Source organism: Bombina bombina, chromosome 1 (genome assembly GCF_027579735.1).
Source record: "Bombina bombina isolate aBomBom1 chromosome 1, aBomBom1.pri, whole genome shotgun sequence".
Lineage (NCBI taxonomy): Eukaryota > Metazoa > Chordata > Amphibia > Anura > Bombinatoridae > Bombina > Bombina bombina.
In genome coordinates, this window is record NC_069499.1 from 340,540,100 (window position 1) to 340,556,076 (window position 15,977).

General features: G+C 39.4%; 1 protein-coding gene across 1 annotated transcript in view; it reads left to right on the forward strand.

The window, feature by feature from the left end:
- The window catches only part of VIL1 (villin 1), a 162,388-nt gene that overhangs the window by 65,944 nt on the left and 80,467 nt on the right, over positions 1-15,977 (forward strand). Inside the window, exon 12 of the mRNA XM_053689807.1 lies at positions 1,065-1,202. Within this exon, the coding sequence (XP_053545782.1) occupies positions 1,065-1,202 (138 nt within the window). The remainder of the gene's footprint in view (positions 1-1,064; positions 1,203-15,977) is intronic.

The following is a 15,977-nucleotide window of genomic DNA, read 5'->3' on the forward strand; positions in this document are numbered from 1 at the left end:
AAATCCGGTTTCTCAATTTCTGTGGCCCCACAGCTATCTCTGCTAATAACATATGCAGCTTTGGACTTTATACACCTCTTATTGCCTGATTAGACAGCCAGCTGGTTGTTGTATTATATAAGGGATAGTGTTTAGTTTTTTCCTAGGAGCATATTACAGTATTAGTGGTTAGACTTTTGTGATACATTTTCGACGTAATTGTTTTACTTTGCCTATTTATGTATTTTATTTCAGCATATATGGTGATTATATGAAATATGGGTGGTGGATAGACCTGCTTTAGCCAAGTCTAGTTGTAGCAATAAAACATTGTAAAACTCTGTGCAGCCTTTTGGTCCTTTCTTTGACTGAAACGATTTTTAGTCTCGGTCCTTTTTCTTTTGAATAATATTTTTTATATATATATAGGAATACTTTGTATTAGATGGTGTCTATATGAGTGCAACTGTATAATTTATTTTGAGCCCCAACCCTTTACACCAGGTTTTAAGTCTAACCCGACGCGCATTAAATTTGATTGCACTCAAGTGAACACATTAATTTCAACATTTTTTTTTTTTTTTTAAACCAATGTCCCTATATTTATAATAAAAACTTTACAGCTGTTATATGAACTGGATTATACAGAATAAAATATTTCAATTAAATGCAACTATTTATCTTGCTAAATTACATTCTGCTGTAAGAGAGAACTGTCCAAATCAGGACATCTTACATTACAAATAGGCCAGAAATTCAGAATCTCTTTTTCAGAGGAAATACATTAATCAGATACATTCAGTTTGATAATTTATTCTGTAACCAGGCTGAGTGATTACAAAATCTTGCAACTATTGTAAATATTTTACAAACCAATCAGATGGAATGCTAAAAATGTTTTGGAATACTGCCAGAATTTTTCTTAATCAGTTTTCATTGAGGTAACAATGTTCCTACAATGAAAATAGGTAAATAGACGGACTGGATGGATAATACTATTTTTTTACCATATGCAATATTTCTATACTTTTTCATAATTTGTCCTTATATATAATTTGGTATGATTTAATACTATTTATGTACAGGTCTGGAGAATAGAAGACTTGGAACTTGTCCCAGTAGAGAAGGGATGGCTTGGTCATTTCTACGGTGGTGACTGTTACCTGATTCTCTACAAATACCTCATCAATAACAAGTATAATTATATTATATACATGTGGCAGGTAAGAAGCAGAATTGACTTCTATAATCCAATATCTAAATTTGATTGAAATAAGTGATCTTGAACAGCATAACAATTAAGAAATTAAAGGGACATTAAGCACTAAATACTAGATATAATTATGTATTCAAAGAAAAGGTTAGTATGAAAATAACATGTAGATGTATTTTTTTTAAGTTTCATTAGCTGTTCAAATATTTACAAAATAAGTGTAAAGTGTCTATAAGTCATTTTGTAACTTAGGTTACCTCCTCTTTTGTGGCCAATTAGGGGCAGTTATAAAAAGGGCACTAGAGTGTGCAGCCAATGGCTGTGTGGAATATAACAGTGTTCTGCACTTCCATTTCTAACAGGAACTGAAAAGCTCACAATTACAATATGGAATTACAGGAAAAGGGGACAAAATAAATAAAGACTACTGCAGACATATATATATATATATATATATATATATATATATATATATATATATATATAAAAATATATATGCACAATTTATCATTTTATAATACCATATCCAAGTGTTTAATGTCCCTTTAAAATTGTTTTAGAAAATGGATATAGCATTTGTCTCTTTATTATAGAAATAAAACAAAACTGTTCTGCAGATTTTATTTTGTCAGTTGATGTCAACCTTTAATAGACATTTATCTATTGATTTTCTACAGAAAATTCCTAATAAGGTCTATGGCAAGTTTTGTAGATAAATCATTTCATAAACTTTTCTACAGGATTGAAGGAAAACTTCTTTGTAGCTGCTGAGTTAGGGATAGAATACTTCCTGACCATGAGTATCAATCTGGAGTACAAACTGCAGGAAAAAAACAGACATATGAATGTTTTTCTTTTAATCCTCCTTAATTTCAAGCTTCCTTTTAGATTTAGAGGAAGAAGCACGGCATGCTGGGAGTTGTAAAGCCTACTGGAAGTTGTAGTAATGTAGTTTACTAATTCACTTTCAGAAACAGCAGCAAAAGAAAAGGTTAACACATTGGCCTTTAGTTATGAAGCCGTCAACCGCAAATACGCTAGAATTCCGCAGCGGATTTGTGGTGAGGCTGATTCGCCATAGTTATCAAAGGCTAGAGACCGGCAAAAGTAGAATATAGTGATGTAAGCTACGATCCGCCGGTCTCAGTCCGACACAGATCGATTCTTACGTCACTACAGATGTGCCGATGTTTGGCACAATCTGACTACTTTTGGTAGTTATCAAATAACTAGCAGGTACGCTCTGCACTATTCCGGCCCAGCGTACCTGGTTTTCAATCCGCCGCCCTGGAGGCGGCGGATCCCATAGGAATCAATGGGAGTCTGACAGCAGCGAAAGCTCATGTTCGCTGCTGCCCGATATCCCATTGATTTCTATGGGAGATGTCTGCACCTAACACCCTAACATGCACCCCGAGTCTAAACACCCCTAATCTGCCCCCCCTACACCGCCGCCACCTAAATAAAGTTATTACCCCCTAAACCGCCGCTCCTGGACACCTCCGCAACTATAATAAATATATTAACCTCTAAACCGCCGCTCCTGGACCCCGCCACCACCTACATTATACCTATTAACCCCTAATCTGCTGCCCCTATACCGCCGCCACCTATATTAAAGTTATTAACCCCTATCCTGCCGATCCCGGACCCCGCTGCAACTAAATAAATTGTTTAACCCCTAAACCGCCGCTCCCGGACCCCGCCGCAACTAAATAAAATTTTTAACCCCTAATCCGCCGCTCCCGGACCCCGCCGCCACCTATATTAAACTTATTAACACCTAAACCTAAGTCTAACACTAACACCCCCTAACTTAAATATTATTTAAATAAATCTAAATACATATTACAATTATTAACTAAATTATTCCTATTTAAAACTAAATACCTGTAAAATAAACCCTATGATAGCTACATTATAACTAATAATTATATTGTAGCTATTTTAGGATTTATTTTTATTTTACAGGCAACTTTGTATTTATTTTAACTAGGTACAATAGCAATTAAATAGTTAATAACTATTTAATAGCTACCTAGTTAAAATAATTACAAAATTACCTGTAAAATAAATCCTAACCTAAGTTACAAATATACCTAACACTACACTATCATTAAATTAATTTAAAAAATTAACTACAATTACCTAAAATTAAATACAATTAAATAAACTAAACTATAGTACAAAAAACAAACAAACAAACACTAAATTACAGAAAATAAAAAAATTACAAGATGTTTAAACTAATTACACCTAATCTAAGCCCCCTAATAAAATAAAAAGCCCCCCAAAATAATAAAATGCCCTACCCTATACTAAATTACAAAGTAATCAGCTCTTTTACCAGCCCTAAAAAGGGCTTTTTGCTGGGGGATTGCCCCAAAGTAATCAGCTCTTTTACCTGTAAAAAAAACTACAACCCCCCCCAACATTACAACCCACCACCCACACACCCCTACTCTAAAACCCACCCAAACCCCCCCTTAAAAAAACCTAACACTAACCCCCTGAAGATCACCCTACCTTGAGCCGTGTTCACCCAGCTGGGCCGAAGAGGTCCTCCATCCGGCCGAAGTCTTCATCCAAGCGGCGTCTTCTATCTTCAATCATCTGGAGCGGAGCGGAGCCATCTTCCATCCAGCCGATGTGGAGCCATCTTCTTCCAACGACGTCCTAACACTGAATGTCCTTTAAATGACGTCATCCAAGATAGCATCCCTCAAATTCCGATTGGCTGATAGAATTCTATCAGCCAATCGGAATTAAGGTAGGAAAAATCCAATTGGCTGATATAATCAGCCAACTTCAATCTGATTGGATGAGCCAATAGAATGCGAGGTCAATTCTATTGGCTGATCCAATCAGCCAATCGGATTGAACTTCAATCCGATTGGCTGATTAAATCAACCAATCAGATTTTTCCTATCTTAATTCCGATTGGCTGATAGAATCCTATCAGCCAATCGGAATTCGAGGGACGCCATCTTGGATGACGTCATTTAAAGGACCAGGCATTCGGTGTTAGGACGTCGTTGGAGGAAGATGGCTCCGCGTCGGCTGGATGGAAGATGGCTCCGCTCCACTCTGGATGATTGAATATAGAAGACTCCGCTTGGATGAAGACTTCGGCCGGATGGAGGACCTCTTCTGCCCCGCTTGGATGAAGAATTCGGCCCGGCTGGGTGAACACGTCTCAAGGTATTGTGATCTTCAGGGGGTTAGTGTTAGGTTTTTTTAAGGGGGGATTGGGTGGATTTTAGAGTAGGGGTGTGTGGGTGGTGGGTTGTAATGTTGGGGGGTTGTACTTTTTTTACAGGTAAAAGAGCTGATTACTTTGGGGCAATGCCCCGCAAAAAGCCCTTTTAAGGGCTGGTAAAAGAGCTGATTACTTTGTAATTTAGTATAGGGTAGGGCATTTTATTATTTTGGGGGGCTTTTTTATTTTATTAGGGAGCTTCTTGTAATTTTTTTATTTTCTGTAATTTAGTGTTTGTTTGTTTTTGTACTATAGTTTAGTTTATTTAATTGTATTTAATTTTAGGTAATTGTAGTTAATTTTTTTAATTAATTTAATGATAGTGTAGTGTTAGGTGTATTTGTAACTTAGGTTAGGTTTTATTTTACAGGTAATTTTGTAGTTATTGTAACTAGGTAGCTATTAAATAGTTAATAACTATTTAATAGCTATTGTACCTAGTTAAAATAAATACAAAGTTGCCTGTAAAATAAATATAAATGCTAAAAACATAATTTATGCTTACCTGATAAATGTATTTCTCTTGTAGTGTATCCAGTCCACGGATCATCCATTACTTGTGGGATATTCTCCTCCCCAACAGGACGTTGCAAGAGGATCACCCACAGCAGAGCTGCTATATAGCTCCTCCCCTCACTGTCATATCCAGTCATTCAACCGAAACAAATCGAGAAAGGAGAAACTATAGGGTGCAGTGGTGACTGAAGTTTAATTAAAATTTCGACCTGCCTTAAAAGGACAGGGCGGGCCGTGGACTGGATACACTACAAGAGAAATAAATTTATCAGGTAAGCATAAATTATGTTTTCTCTTGTTAAGTGTATCCAGTCCACGGATCATCCATTACTTGTGGGATACCAATACCAAAGCTAAAGTACACGGATGATGGGAGGGACAAGGCAAAAACTTAAACGGAAGGAACCACTGCCTGTAGAACCTTTCTCCCAAAAACAGCCTCCGAAGAAGCAAAAGTATCAAATTTGTAAAATTTTGAAAAGGTATGAAGCGAAGACCAAGTCGCAGCCTTGCAAATCTGTTCAACAGAGGCCTCATTTTTAAAGGCCCAGGTGGAAGCCACAGCTCTAGTAGAATGAGCTGTAATTCATTCAGGGGGCTGCTGTCCAGCAGTCTCATACGCTAAACGGATTATACTCCGAAGCCAAAAGGAAAGAGAGGTTGCCGAGGTCTTTTGACCTCTCCTCTATCCAGAGTAAACAACAAACAGGTTAGATGTTTGACGAAAATCTTTAGTAGCCTGCAAGTAAAACTTCAATGCACGGACTACATCTAGATTATGCAAAAGGCGTTCCTTCTTTGAAGAAGGATTAGGGCATAATGACGGAACAACAATCTCCTGATTGATATTCTTGTTAGAAACCACCTTGGGTAAAAACCCAGGTTTTGTACGCAGAACTACTTTATCTGAATGAAAGATCAGATAAGGAGAATCACAATGTAAGGCAGATAACTCTGAGACTCTTCGAGCCGAGGAAATAGCCATCAGAAAAAGAACTTTCCATGATAGAAGTTTGATATCAATAGAATGAAGGGGTTCAAACGGAAACCCCTTGAAGAACTTTAAGAACCAAGTTTAAGCTCCATGGGGGAGCAACAGGTTTAAACACAGGCTTAATTCTAACTAAAGCCTGACAAAATGCTTGAACGTCTGGAACTTCTGCCAGACGCTTGTGTAAAAGAATAGACAGAGCAGAAATCTGCCCTTTTAAAGAACTAGCTGATAATCCTTTATCCAAACCCTCTTGGAGGAAGGACAATATTCTAGGAATCCTAACCCTACTCCATAAGTAATTCTTGGATTCACACCAATGAAGATATTTACGCCATATCTTGTGGTAAATTTTCCTGGTGACAGGCTTTCGTGCCTGTATTAGGGTATCAATTACTGACTCGGAGAAGCCACGCTTTGATAGAATCAAGCGTTCAATCTCCATGCAGTCAGTCTCAGAGAAAGTAGATTCGGATGATTGAAAGGACCTTGTATTAGAAGGTCTTGTCTCAGAGGCAGAGTCCATGGTGGAAAGGATGACATGTCCACTAGGTCTGCATACCAGGTCCTGCGTGGCCACGCAGGCGCTATCAATATCACTGATGCTCTCTCCTGTTTGATCTTGGCAATCAGACGAGGGAGCAGAGGAAACGGTGGAAACACATAAGCCAGGTTGAAGAACCAGGGCGCTGCTAGAGCGTCTATTAGTGCCGCTTCTGGGTCCCTGGACCTGGATCCGTAACAAGGAAGCTTGGCGTTCTGGCGAGATGCCATGAGATCCAGTTCTGGTTTGCCCCAACGGAGCACCAATTGAGCAAACACCTCCGGATGGAGTTCCCACTCCCCCGGATGAAAAGTCTGACGACTTAGAAAATCCGCCTCCCAGTTCTCTACCCCTGGGATATGGATCGCTGACAGGTGGCAAGAGTGAGTCTCTGCCCAGCGAATTATCCTGGAGACTTCTGACATCGCTAGGGAACTCCTGGTCCCCCCTTGATGGTTGATGTAAGCCACAGTCGTGATGTTGTTTTGCTAACTGAGGCCAAGCTAGAAGAGCATTGAATATTGCTCTTAACTCCAGAATATTTATTGGGAGGAGTTTCTCCTCCTGGGTCCATGAACCCTGAGCCTTCAGGGAGTTCCAGACTGCACCCCAACCTAGAAGGCTGGCGTCTGTTGTTACAATGGTCCAATCTGGCCTGCGAAAGGTCATACCTTTGGACAGATGGACCCGAGATAACCACCAGAGAAGAGAAGCTCTGGTTTCCTGGTCCAGATTTAGTAGAGGGGACAAATCTGTGTAATCCCCATTCCACTGACTGAGCATGCATAATCGCAGCGGTCTGAGATGCAGGCACGCAAATGGTACTATGTCCATCGCCGCTACCATTAAGCCGATTACTTCCATGCACTGAGCCATCGTGGGGCGCGGAATTGAGTGAAGAACATGGCAAGCATTTAGACGTTTTGATAACCTGGACTCCGTCAGGTACATTTTCATTTCTATAGAATCTATCAGAGTCCCTAGGAAGGGAACCCATGTGAGAGGAAATAGAGAACTCTTTTCTTAGTTCACTTTCCACCCATGCGACCTCAGAAATGCCAGAACTATCTCTGTATGAGACTTGGCAATTTGAAAGCTGGACGCCTGTATCAGGATGTCGTCCAGGTAAGGAGCCACCGCTATGCCTCACGGTCTTAGAACCGCCAGAAGTGAGCCCAGAACCTTTGTAAAAATTCTTGGGGCTGTAGCCAACCCGAATGGGAGAGCTACAAACTGGTAATGCCTGTCTAGAAAGGCAAACCTCAGGAATCGATGATGATTCTTGTGAATCGGAATGTGAAGCTAGGCATCCTTTAAGTCTACTGTGGTCATGTACTGACCCTCTTGGATCACGGGTAGGATGGTTCGAATAGTTTCCATCTTGAATGATGGAACTCTGAGGAATTTGTTTAGGATCTTTAAATCCAAAATTGGTCTGAAGGTTCCCTCTTTTTTGGGAACCACAAACAGATTTGAATAAAATCCTTGTCCTTGTTCCGTCGGCGGAACTGGATATATCACTCCCATTACAAGGAGGTCTTGCACGCAGTTTAGGAATGCCTCTTTCTTTATCTGGTCTGCAGATAATCTTGAAAGGTGAAATCTCCCTTGTGGGGGAGAAGCTTTGAAGTCCAGAAGATATCCCTGAGATATGATCTCCAACGCCCAGGGATCCTGAACATCTCTTGCCCACGCCTGGGCGAAGAGAGAGAGTCTGCCCCCTACTAGATCCGTTATCGGATAGGGGGGCGCTCCTTCATGCTGTCTTGGAGGCAGCAGCAGGCTTTCTGGCCTGCTTGCCCTTGTTCCAGGACTGGTTAGGTTTCCAGGCCTGCTTAGATTGAGCAAAAGTTCCCTCTTGTTTTGAGGTAGAGGGAGTTGATGCTGCACCCGCCTTGAAATTTCGAAAGGCACGAAAATTAGACTGTTTGGCCCTTGATTTGGCCCTGTCCTGAGGAAGGGTATGACCCTTACCTCCAGTAATGACTGATTTTTACTGTTTAAGGTGAAATCAATACATTTAGTACACATTCTCCTATGGGGCTCCACCATGGATTTTAAACATAATGAACAAGTATTTTCCTCTGTGTCAGACATGTTTATACAGACTAGCAATGAGACTAGCAAGCTTGGAAAACACTTTAAACCAAGTTAACAAGCAATATAAAAAACATTACTGTGCCTTTAAGAGAAACAAATTTAACAAAATTTGAAATAACAGTGAAAAAAGGCAGTTACACTAACAAAATTTTTACAGTGTATGTAACTAGTTAGCAGAGCATTGCACCCACTTGCAAATGGATGATTAACCCCTTAAAACCAAAAACGGATTAATAAATGACAAAAAACGTTTTTTCAACAGTCACAACAACTGCCACAGTCTACTGTGGTTGTTACCCTCCTCAAACACGACTTTTGAAGCCTTTTGAGCCCTTCAGAGATGTCCTGTATCATGCAGGAGGAAGCTGAGTGTCTCTGTCTGTAATTTTAGCTGTGCAGAAAAGCGCTAAAATAGGCCCCTCCCACTCATATTACAACAGTGGAAAGCCTCAGGAAACTGTTTCTAGGCAAAAATCAAGCCAGCCATGTGGAGAAAAAACTAGGCCCCAATAAGTTTTGTCACCAAACATATATAAAAACGATTAACATGCCAGCAAACGTTTTATATTACACTTTTATAAGAGTATGTATCTCTGTTAATAAGCCTGATACCAGTCGCTATTAAATCACTGCATTTAGGCTTAACTTACATTAATCCGGTATCAGCAGCATTTTTCTAGCAAATTCCATCCCTAGAAATATGTTTACTGCACATACCTTATTGCAGGGAAACCTGCACACCATTCCCCCTCTGAAGTTACCTCACTCCTCAGAATATGTGAGAACGGCAATGGATCTTAGTTACTTCTGCTAAGATCATAGAAATCACAGGCAGATTCTTCTTCTAATGCTGCCTTTGATAAAACAGTACACTCCGGTACCATTTAAAAATAACAAACTTTTGACTGAAGTTAAGAAACTAACTATAAAACACCACACTCCTCTTACTACATCCATCTTTGTTGAGAGTTGCAAGAGAATGACTGGGTATGGCAGTGAGGGGAGGAGCTATATAGCAGCTCTGCTGTAGGTGATCCTCTTGCAACGTCCTGTTAGGGAGGAGAATATCCCACAAGTAATGGATAATCCGTGGACTGGATACACTTAACAAGAGAAATAGCTACAATATAATTATTAGTTATATTGTAGCTATTTTAGGGTTTATTTTACAGGTAAGTATTTAGTTTTAAATAAGAATAATTTAGTTAATAATTATAATATGTATTTAGATTTATTTAAATAATATTTAAGTTAGTGGGGTGTTAGTGTTAGACTTAGGTTTAGGGATTAATAAGTTTAATATAGGTGGAGGCGGGGTCTGGGAGTGGCGGTTTAGGGGTTAAACATTTAATCTAGTTGTGGCGGGTCCGGGAGCGGTGGTTTAGGGGTTAAACAATTTATTTAGTTGCGGCGGGGTCCGGGATCCGCAGGATAGGGGTTAATAACTTTAATATAGATGGCGGCGGTGTAGGGGGGCAGATTAGGGGTTAATAGGTATAATGTAGGTGTATTTATTATAGTTGCGGCGGGGTCCAGGAGTGTCGGTTTAGGGGGTAATAACTTTATTTAGGTGCGTGGGGCTCCGGGAGCGGCGGTTTAGGGGTTAATACATATAATGTTGGTGGCGGCGGGGTCCAGGAGCGGCGGTTTAGAGGGTAATAACTTTATTTAGGTGCGGGGGGCTCCGGGAGCAGCGGTTTATGTAGTAAAACAGTATAGTTTAGTGTGGGTGCTTAGTGACAGGCTAGCAAGAAAGCTGCGAAGAAGCCAATGAGCAGCGAGATCGATGACTGTCAGTTAACAACAGTCCGCTGCTCATCGCACCGTACTTGGTGCGCGGCTTCTTGACAGCTTTCTTGATAACTTTGGCGAGTCCGCGGCGGCGATGGTAGGCAAGCTTAGGCGAGCGTATTGGGCCGGCGAATGCAGGTAAGTAGACGGCTTGGTACATAGAGGCCAGTGTATGCAAAGCCCTTCTACTTACACACTGGGATAGTTAAAAGTGTTGCTGTTAGCACAAATAGGGAAATGTCTTTTGACATATACTGTTGACATATTATGCATTCTACTGATATAATATGTGTCATTATAAAATACTCAGTTTAAACTGAAGAGAAAACTTAGCATCTTTAGGGTTTAAAGGAATAGTCTAGTCAAAATTAAACTTTCATGATTCAGATAGAGCATGCAATTTTAAGCAACTTTCTAATTTACTCCTTTTATCATTTTCTCTTCGTTATCTTGGTATCTTTATTTAAATGTAAGCCTAGGAGTTGGCCCATTTGTGCTTCAGCATCTGGGTAGCTACATTTAGACACCAATCAAAACGTGCTACCCAGGTTCTGAACCAAAAATGGGACGGCTCCTATGCTTACATTCTTGCTTTTTCAAATAAAGATACCAAGAGAACTAAGCGAAATTTATAATAGGAGTAAATTAGAAAGTTGCTTAAAGTGAATGTAAATTTTGATGTTAAAGTGCCCGGTTTTTAAAAATTCGATTAAAAACAGGGGCACTTTAATTCATCAAAATTTACATTTCCCTATATAGCCAGTGGTGAACTAGTTCGAGTCAAATTTGTTTTAAGTACCGGTAATTTGGTCTTACCCTTAAGATGTATAATTTAAATAATACCCGAACTGGACACTACACTGGTTATCTCTAGTATGCAATTCTACAGATCTCTTGGACTGAATACAAAAAGTCTGTCCCGCGATTAGTGCTATTTTCACTGTTAGATTATTTGTATTATTATTATTTGCACTGTAATATCACTGGGAAGACAAAATTGTATAGTAGGATACTTCCAATTCGTTCCCCAAATTAGTGGTCCCACTACCACCCTCTCAGGCGATCAGCAATATCACTACCTTGGTATTTATAGGAAGGAGCTGATCTCCCCTCCTCCCACAGCTCAACTTGGAGTGTGAGCAGAGCCGATATAACAATAGACAGGGTACTGATAGTATACAGCTCGCGGTTAGGTTTTCTAAGTGTTAGTGTGAATACAGGTCTCCCCTCTCCAATGAATCTATTAAACAATACAAGCGCTACAAGGTAGCGGTTGGTAGGATACTTGGATAAAGTAAATTATAAAGTAGTATTCGACTGAAATATGTTTCATCCAGGCCCTCTCACATACATACTGGTTTAAATTAAATTCTAATTACACATTTGTTCAACAAGACACACTGCTGGTTAGTTTAAAAAGGAGAAATAGTCTCTGGTAGCCCTGACATGTTTCGCCTACACGGCTTTGTCAAAGGTGGGGCGCCCGCCATTCATAGGGCTTTTTATTGGCCGGTCTAAGGGAGGCTTGTCCCTATTTGCTGATCTGATTGGTTCCTCCCTTCTCTCTTTCTATAGGTTGCGAACGAGGTGTATATCATCGTCATTGCCTAGATTCAAACCACTCAATTGCAGTTATAGGATGTATTATATTCATATGTGTTATTGATACGAGGCTTAAAATTATAAAGATGAAAAGGGGATGTAATGTCAAATTTAAAACAACACAGGGGAGATTTATTCATTTATTTGGATCTGTAGCGTGAATACGCATACTAATTTTATATTTCCAATGCGCTTCTGTTTTGAAATGACTGAAACAGGGGAGGCTGTTTTTGGGAACAGAAATCTGGCATGATTCCCAAAATAATCATTAAGCTAAAAAAATGACAGAAAGTCATGTACATTTCCAAGCTTCGTGTTTCGTAATCATATGGTGACGAATTGTGTATAGCGGTTAAATAGGCTAGATGACCCATACCCGTGATGGTTATATCTAGTTAAAGCTTAAGTGTGTGATTTACGTGGGTCGTGAAAAGGGGAAAATATTTCCCACATTATTACCATATTTGATTGACAAGCAATTCTGTGTAAAAAAAAATTTTTTGGTGCAAAAACTCCAGGGTTTAATAACTATCTGGAAACTAAATTGAAATTATGCTAAAATACGGGGGGGGGGGTTGAAAGTGAGTGCTGGGTCCTCATATGCCCTAGTGTATCTCTTTAGAATGGGTGTCCAAGTGTAAAGTGAAAAATACAGGGAAAAGTGATGGACTGGAAAAGAAGTGATTATGCCTAAATATATAAAAAGCTAGTGTTAATAACAAGCAGTGAAATTCATATATGAATTAAAAGTGAAACTAACAGAAGGGAGAGTGAAAAGAAGGATATATCTCAATTTTTTGAAACATATAAAACATATCTATAATCGGAAAAACCTAATGGAAATAATGCATCACAATGGCCCTATATTAATAGATGGCCTCTATGTTCCATCATTCCCAACGGTACAGATTGATTCAAATATTCCTATATCATTTAGTATGTCTAAATTGGGATAATATAACTGTTATTGGATTTTGTATATTTTGTCTTCGTCACTTATGAATATTTACGTTCTTCTCAGCTTGATAATATTACCCCTGTTATGTATAAATGAGATTAGATCCATGTCGCCCTATTTGTGTTGTTAGGTTTTTCTTCAGACATGTTTATACCTTGGTTAGTTGGTATATATATTTTGACATATTAATCCCATGTTCTTATTTATATCAGATTTTAACTCAGGGATTTTTGTTTTACAAAAAACAATAATAGTTGTTTTGTTCATTTAACCCTTTGGGGTATACGCTATCTAGTAAATATATCCATCTACATTCTGCTCTGAGTAGGGCCTGTTCAATATTGCCCCCTCTAATGCCCAAGGATATCTTTTCTATTCCTTGGCATTTGAGCTCTCTCGGGTTTGAATTATGGCGTGTCAGAAAATGAAATGCTACCGAGGATATAGTCTTGCCATCTTCCAGGTCCTTGGCAGCGTTTTTGATATTTCTTATATGCTCTTGTAATCTGACCTTAAGTTGTCGACTGGTCATCCCTACATAGATTTTGGAACAGCTGCAGACCAATACGTATATTATATTTTCGGAGGTGCAACTGATGTAATTTTTCATTTTATGAGTGTTGCCGAACCGATCTTGTATCATGTCTGTCTTGCGTATGTGTTTACATGTTGAGCAAGTGCCGCATGGAAATGATCCTGCCCGAATGGCAGTCCTGGTTTTCGCCACTTGATAGTGGCTGCGGGATACCATACTTTTTATATTCTGGGTTCTCCTATACCCTATCTGGACTCTGTCCCCAACTATTGGCTTCAGATCTTGGTCTAAAGTTAAGATGTGCCAGTGTTTATTCAGTATGTGGCTTATTGCATGTACCTGTGGGTTGTATGTTAAAATCAATCTGGTTTGTTCATCCTGTTTTTTAGTTTTTTTACGTAGTAAGTCAGTGCGATTGGTTTGGATTGCCCTGTTTTTGGCTCTTTTAATATTTATTTTGCTGTAACCTCTATCCAGTAATCGTTTCTCTAGCAGTTCTGCTTGTTCATTAAAGAGCTGGCGATTGCTACAATTTCTCCTTATCCTTAGGAATTCACCGACTGGTAATGATTTAGTTGTTCCAGGGGCATGGGAACTGCTGTTGTGTAGTATACTGTTAGTCGCAGTCTCTTTTCTATAAAGGTTGGTTTGTATTCGTCCTTCTTGATCTTTAAAGATGTTGAGATCTAGAAAATGTATCTCTGATTGACTCATTGTATAGGTCAGTTTAATGTTTAAATCATTCTGATTAAGATTTTGAAGGAAAATTTCCAGTTCTTCCCTGCTCCCCTCCCACATAAACAGGATGTCGTCTATGTAGCGGATCCAGAAGGGTATTTTATCCGTTGCAGTTGAGTGGATGTCATTAAACACCACGTGTTTTTCCCACAATCCTAGGAACAGGTTGGCGTAGGTAGGGGCACAGGCCGTGCCCATCGCCGTACCCTGGATTTGGAGGTAAAACTGATTGGCAAACGTAAAGAAATTGTATCTAAGGACAAATTCCAGTAGCTTGAGAATGAACATATCATGATCCTCCTCTTCCGAGGAGCCTTGGTTAAGAAAAAATTGGACAGCCTTAAGTCCCTTGTACCGAAATATAATCTATCTACACAGTTGGAAATATTTAATCAAGTGGTCTGTGAGGAAATCTCAAAATTAAAAACTCAACACTCACAACAGAACCTCACAAGAACTGAAAAATTGGCTCTAAAAGAAATCCGGACTTGGAAGGACATAGTAATAAGAGAGGCGGATAAAGGTGGAAACATTGTCCTATGGCCTGTAACGATGTACTTAAAACAAGTTGAAAAACAACTAAAAAAAACGACAATGTTATCAAAAATTGTTTAACAACCCTAGCGAGACGTACAGCAAAATCTATAATAATATCATCAAAGAAGGTAATAGCAGGGGAATTATAAATGCTTATGAAACAAAGTTTCTCACAGTTAAACAACCCAGAGTTGCCACCTTCTACCTCATTCCGAAGGTCCACAAAAACATCACCTATCCCCCCGGAAGGCCTATTGTTTCAGGCAATGAATGCCTATCGGAAAGTGCCAGCCAGTATGTGGACCACAGATTAAGGGAATTTGTGGAGACACTGCCCTCTTATGTCAAAGACACTATGGAGGTACTGCAAAGGCTGGAAAATATTAACACCAAGAAAGAAACCTGGCTCGTGACTGCGGACGTGGAGTCCCTATATACCTCCATAGAACATGACAAGGGACTTAAGGCTGTCCAATTTTTTCTTAACCAAGGCTCCTCGGAAGAGGAGGATCATGATATGTTCATTCTCAAGCTACTGGAATTTGTCCTTAGATACAATTTCTTTACATTTGCCAATCAGTTTTACCTCCAAATCCAGGGTACGGCAATGGGTACGGCGATGGGCACAGCCTGTGCCCCTACCTACGCCAACCTGTTCCTAGGATTCTGGGAAAAACACGTGGTGTTTAATGACATCCACTCAACTGCAACGGATAAAATACCCTTCTGGATCCGCTACATAGACGACATCCTGTTTATGTGGGAGGGGAGCAGGGAAGAACTGGAAATTTTCCTTCAAAATCTTAATCAGAATGATTTAAACATTAAACTGACCTATACAATGAGTCAATCAGAGATACATTTTCTAGATCTCAACATCTTTAAAGATCAAGAAGGACGAATACAAACCAACCTTTATAGAAAAGAGACTGCGACTAACAGTATACTACACAACAGCAGTTCCCATGCCCCTGGAACAACTAAATCATTACCAGTCGGTGAATTCCTAAGGATAAGGAGAAATTGTAGCAATCGCCAGCTCTTTAATGAACAAGCAGAACTGCTAGAGAAACGATTACTGGATAGAGGTTACAGCAAAATAAATATTAAAAGAGCCAAAAACAGGGCAATCCAAACCAATCGCACTGACTTACTACGTAAAAAAACTAAAAAACAGGATGAACAAACCAGATTGATTTTAACATACAACCCAC